Source organism: Ceratosolen solmsi, unplaced genomic scaffold (genome assembly GCF_000503995.2).
Source record: "Ceratosolen solmsi marchali unplaced genomic scaffold, CerSol_1.0 scaffold29, whole genome shotgun sequence".
Taxonomy (NCBI): domain Eukaryota; kingdom Metazoa; phylum Arthropoda; class Insecta; order Hymenoptera; family Agaonidae; genus Ceratosolen; species Ceratosolen solmsi.
The window spans coordinates 6,533,452-6,539,557 of record NW_011948417.1 but is presented as its reverse complement, the minus strand read 5'-3'; the positions used below and the strand labels follow the sequence as shown (position 1 = coordinate 6,539,557).

The window sequence follows — 6,106 nt, the reverse complement described above, 5'->3', positions numbered from 1 at the left end:
CTTTCATAATATACATAATATACATAAATAATATGTATTGTTTGTTAAATAAATAATATAATACCATTCAAAAATATAAATTGTGGAAACAAATAAATTGATGTAACATTACGTAGATACAGATTTTCAAATACTAATATATAAAATAAATTAGTATATATATATATATATATAGTTTCATATAGTGTAACATTTATATTAATATCAGAATGTTTAACATTTAAAATATATGTGTTGGATGAATAATAAATGAGATAAGAAACTTTTTGTTTCCATATTTTCAAAATCATCGGGATGAATAAATTTTACTGACAACAGTACTTACGTAATTAATTTTCTTTTGAGAATATGCTTCTTTGATGTATTAATGTTTGTATTAATGTTGTATTAATTAAAGATGTCTATTATTAAATACTACTATTATAAAGTCTACTATTATAAAATATAAAATAATACTACTGTATTATATAATAGAATAAATAAAAGTAAATCTATTATAAAATACTGAATACTATAAAACGATAAAATTCAATAAAATTGATAAACTTTTAAATTAATTTGGTCACTTATAATTGTTTTTTCTTTCTAAAAACATAAAAATAAAATATTTATTCGTTGTAAAGATAGTACAGATAAGATTTTAAAGATTATTACAAAAATGAAAACAAAATTTGTATTTTTTCAGAAAATTTATAATTTGTATAAATTCCTAATTTTCTCGATACTAATTCGATAAACAGATTTTAATAATTTTTACAAACGGATTTTGAATCTAATGAATCGTGTTCATTTTTTTAATGATAGAGTAGGTAGGATATGTAGGGTGTAACAAACTGACTTTACTCTACTAACCTGCCAAATCTATTGGCAATAATCCCTCCACTGAAACCACCGAGCATTCCACCGATGGCAAATATGCTGACTGCTACTGAATAGAGCCTCTGTACAGAGTCTTCAGAAATATCTTCGCCATATCGATCTTTATACACATCTTTCATAAAGTTTTCGATGTTCTACAAGAAAAGATATAATTACCAATGTTCGAGCATTTGAGCTTTGTATAGTGATGAAGTTAACATGATTGAAAAATTATAATTTTATGAAAAGAAAAAAGAAAAAAGAAAAATTTCAGTTGTATTTATTTTTCGAAAAATACTTTTAAAATTAAATAAAAGAAGCAAATATGCATTAAATTAAATAATAAAACATACCATAACTTATATTAGAAATTAAATGATTTTTTATGTAATTTGGAGCTATTTCACTGCTTTTCATAAAATTTATCAGGTCATATAATTATAACTACATAATAAAGATATTTGCTTAGAAACTAAAAAAAATTTATTTTACAATTAACTTTCAGTCTTTTTTTAAACATATTCATTTACAAAACAATAATATATATGTAATTCAATCACAATCATAATAGTTCATAAATCTAATTAACACTTATAATAAAATTCAATTACCTTTTCTGGTGCATTTATAACACCAGTGTTGTATCCAAACTGCAGCATACCTAACACCGCTGCCAATATTGCGTATGACAGGAAGAATGTTAGCCCCTGTAAAATATAGAAATGTTATTAAAATTTTTAAATTAAAAGTGACGTGAAGTAATAATAATCTCAAATTCATTAAAGTCTATTAACTAATAACAAAAAATATAAGTAAAAATATACATTATAAATTCTTACAAAATTAGATTAAAACATAATAACAACAATAAGAACATCAATAATAAAATAATATATAAATAAATAAATAAATGTGTGTGTGTGTGTGTGTGTGTGTGTGTGTTCGTGTGTGAATGTTTCGCGCGTGTGTAGGTGAGTAAATAAAAAGATTATTTAAATATTAAAGATATATTTTTATTTTAATGATATTTTAGATTTTACATAACTAAAAAATGCTAAAACTGACAAGTGGTTATGTCAACTTCATTCTAACTTTTGTAAATTAAATATGTAAATTATTCATTTAATTCATTTCGAAACGGAAATCAATTACAACAATTTAGTTGAATTTTGTATAATATATTCAAAAATATATTTTCAATAATAGAAATAAATTTAATAAATAAAAATAATTTAATTAAAATAACGACAGGTTACAAAAAATTTTATAAAAATTCTAACATTCGAAAAACGCCTTTTACACCTAAATTAGTTAGGTGTCATAAATTATTACAAACATACGTTTAATTATTGGCGACTTAAATAATAGCTTAACTGTAAATATATCATTTAAAATTATATGATACTGTGAATAATGAAATCAAATTATCATAAAGCTTATTGATTTGATGATTCAATTCAATTTCACAGTGCATTTCAATAAAATAACAAATATACGATTTAAAATAGAAAAATACATACGAGACAGACATGTAACATTAAACTAATAATAATAATAACAATAGTAATAATAATAATAATGATAATAATAATAATAATAATAATAATAATAATAATAATAATAATAATAATAATATAAAATTCTAAAAATAAGTGATAGTTAAATATTGTATGTTAAATGTATAATTATAAATTTAAGAAAGAAATTAATGTAACTTAGAATATGTAAAGTACAACTGAAACACTGAACATAATAGTGAAAAAAATCATGATTTGGTATTATTTTTATATAGCGTGCATCAATTATTGAAATTGAACCTGTTCTAAGAGCCTAAGTTTTCTTCGATGTGAATGTTCCTCTAATCGATCCACATACACTCTCAATTCTTCTATTTCCTCCTTCACCTGCTGCACTGTGTCCAACTCATGCTGTACAATAATAAATATTTTTTACATAATTATTATTATATACGTGTTATTTTATTTATTTATCCTTATAACTATTTGGTAATTTTCATTATTTTATAATAAAAATATTCTGTAATTTTGTATTATTAAAATTAGTCATATTTATGAAATATATTATAAAATCAAGAGGTAAAGAAGAGTAATTTCAATATCATTATAACATATGTTTGTGAAATTTTTAAACGAAATTAACTTCTCGAAATTAATAAGTTCCTAAAAAATCTAATCTTTCTACCAGCAGACCCATTGCAAAGCAAAGCTTCCCGTCCAAAATCAAATACATGTTCAGCCTAAGGTCGCGCCCCCCTTAACTTACCTTGATTGCCACCATATCTCGCTTGACCTCGCTGACCTCGCTCTGGCAAGACTCGAGAAGTTGCGTACGGATCTCGCAGAGAGCTACAGTTGTCTCCAGTTGTCGATCGCCACGTTGAAGCTCATCCAGTTTCGCGCTCAGATTCATGCTCATCACGCTCACCTGCTTCTGCAGACTGAGGTGGTAGATCGGCACGAGAAGATAAAGATCCAGCGGCACGTATACACGAGCGCCAAAATGAATAATTTCTTATATAAGCAGTTTAAAGCTCCCGCTCTTACCGATTAGTTTTTAACTTTATTTTTACTTTTTTAAAGGAGCTAACACGTTTAATACACTCTAACAAAAGTTACATTTTTGTCTGAAATCATATATTTTTTAAAAATAAACAAATTTTAGCGATTTATTGACAAAATTGCTTGTTTTTGGTGATTTCGCAGATAATAATTATATATGTACGGTGACTTAGAGTGACTCAGAAAAACTAAAAACACTTATCCATACTTGCATTTGATTATTAGCTGGAGTAATTATATTTAAAAGTAATTTATTAAATTTACATAAATTTAATAATCGAGCGCGATTATCTTTTTGCAATGAAAATTTCATCAATGTAAATTCTATTTATGAATAAAATATAATTACAATTTTATTAGGCTTAGGCATAGGCTATTATATATATATACATATATAATATAAACGTTTTAAATTATTATAATTATTATTAATTGGAAAAGGATTTATTTAGAATATTATACATTTTATATCATAAGATAAAAATATTTTTTTACTATTTAGATTTTATATTTACTATATTTATATTTATACTAAAATTTATATTTTTACTAATTTACTATTTTTTAACTATATACATATATATATATATATATATATATATATATATATATATATATAAGGATATTTAATGTTTATTAAATGTACATTAATATACATTATCTTTAAATATAAAATATTAATATGTTATGTTTATTACGTTTATTTTTGATAGCTTAGCCAAATTGCTTACATAGGATAAAAATTATATAAAATTATGGTACTGTTTTGATTTTTTAATTATTCTCGTTCATAAGCAATCATTTGAATTTAATGCACTTTTTAAGAAATTTTGTCTTTATTTCAAATGTTCAAATACTATAATATATCATAAAAAATACTGAGTGTATTTCAACGTGTGTAAAATAAAATTCTTTCTTTCTCTGTCATTATTAATTACTTATCTGTATTTTTACAAATTTTTTTTGTACAATATAAAAACTGCCGAGTTTATAATTCGTCATTCATTACTTACTGCAGCTCACAAGATTATAAATTTTTTTTTCAAAATGCATTCACACTAGAATGATTTTATCTGCATTTATTTTATTGTTACGTACTAAATTTTAGGCTATGCACTTTTGATTTTTAAATAAAATTTTTAATTTTTTAAAAATTAGTGTAATATACGATATACACACAATAAATGATTGTACTATAATTCAAAAAATTTTGACTTGAAATTTTCATTTGCTATTTTTTCATTTGTTTTTTATTTTATATTTGGATATTATATTACAAACATTTTAATGCTGCTATCTTTAATATTTTTTATATATACATATATTTTTTATTTTTCATTATATAAGTTTTTCATTGTTAAATTACTATTAAAACTTTATCATTAAATAGACATTGTACGCATTTAAATGATCACAATTATTTCCTTTTGTAACTTTGAAAATAAATTTTTTTGCATTACATTATTTACATTATTTTCTTTGCAAATATTTACATATAAAATATTTTCAGGAAATTTTGTAAAATTTATCTTAATTTAAATATAAAAATTTATTATAATATAATATAATTTTCATTTATCACCCATAAGAATACTTATCGTTTACGATTTTAAAAATATCGCGCTTGAATAAGTAATTTGTAAAATTAATAAATTAAATGCAGCACGAATTAAAAAATTGTATTTGATATTGAAAATGCTAGATAGTTTAAAATTTTTAGATTAAGAATAACATTTTTGCAGCGTATACAATATATACACTTAGAAAGTATTTTAATTTGTTAATGTCTTCGATAATTTAATTAAAGATGTATGTAATTTGATAACTATTCATATTTATAAATAATTTATTTCTACTGTACTTAATCTTTTCGTGAATTTCTAATAGAATCTCAATTAAGTTAATTTTTTTTTATTTCTTTTATTATCAGGCTACTATTGAAGAAAAAGTATATAATACAATTCATGTATTGAATTTTGGGTGATTGAGTATATTCAGATTATAAGTATGATATGAATAAGACAAATAATAACAGAAAATTTCAAGTTCATTGTTGTTGGAATAATATATTTGAAATTCATTACGTTAAAAATAATGTTTAAAATCATTGTTGTATAGCCTTATAAAACTACATATTTCTCGGCAGCAATATAAAAATTAAAATGTAACAATACATTTAATCTATAATATTAAAAGAAAACAACACAAATAAAATATATATACCACTAAAAGCATGTCTAAAATAGGTGTGTACATAGTGATTGTAAGGTGAAATATATAATTCTACTAGTGATTTAACAGCTGTGCACATTAGAATAGAGTCACGCAGTCCTAGATCTATTTTTCGGAATTATAATTAAAGTCTAATGTGACTTCCATGAAGCGTCGAAAAAATAAAGAAAATTGTTAAATAATACTTACATTTTTATTAATATGTTATAAATATAGGTAAAATGATTTTTTTTTTATTTTACTTCTATAACATAGTATACAGATTTTTTAAATGAAGATAATATGATGGAAAAAAATTCTATTTGTATATTGTTATTAATAAAATTGAGTGATTTATTATTTATTAAATTCTAATAATAAAATTATTTTATAGACATTGTGTGACAGTTAAATTTGAATGATATAGTTTTGTTTTAAAAATTACCATTGTAAATATT

At 22.0% G+C, this 6,106-nt stretch overlaps 1 protein-coding gene across 10 annotated transcripts in view; it reads right to left on the bottom strand.

Annotated features, from left to right (window-relative positions):
• Positions 1 to 6,106, bottom strand: part of Glut1 (Glucose transporter 1) — a 50,922-nt gene that overhangs the window by 22,126 nt on the left and 22,690 nt on the right. For all 10 annotated transcript variants that reach the window (XM_011496432.1, XM_011496430.1, XM_011496433.1 and 7 more), the window contains 4 exons: positions 3,142 to 3,316; positions 2,676 to 2,786; positions 1,470 to 1,565; positions 853 to 1,013 (listed from right to left, as the gene is read on the bottom strand). In XM_011496432.1, the coding sequence (XP_011494734.1) occupies positions 853 to 1,013; positions 1,470 to 1,565; positions 2,676 to 2,786; positions 3,142 to 3,316 (543 nt within the window). The remainder of the gene's footprint in view (positions 1 to 852; positions 1,014 to 1,469; positions 1,566 to 2,675; positions 2,787 to 3,141; positions 3,317 to 6,106) is intronic.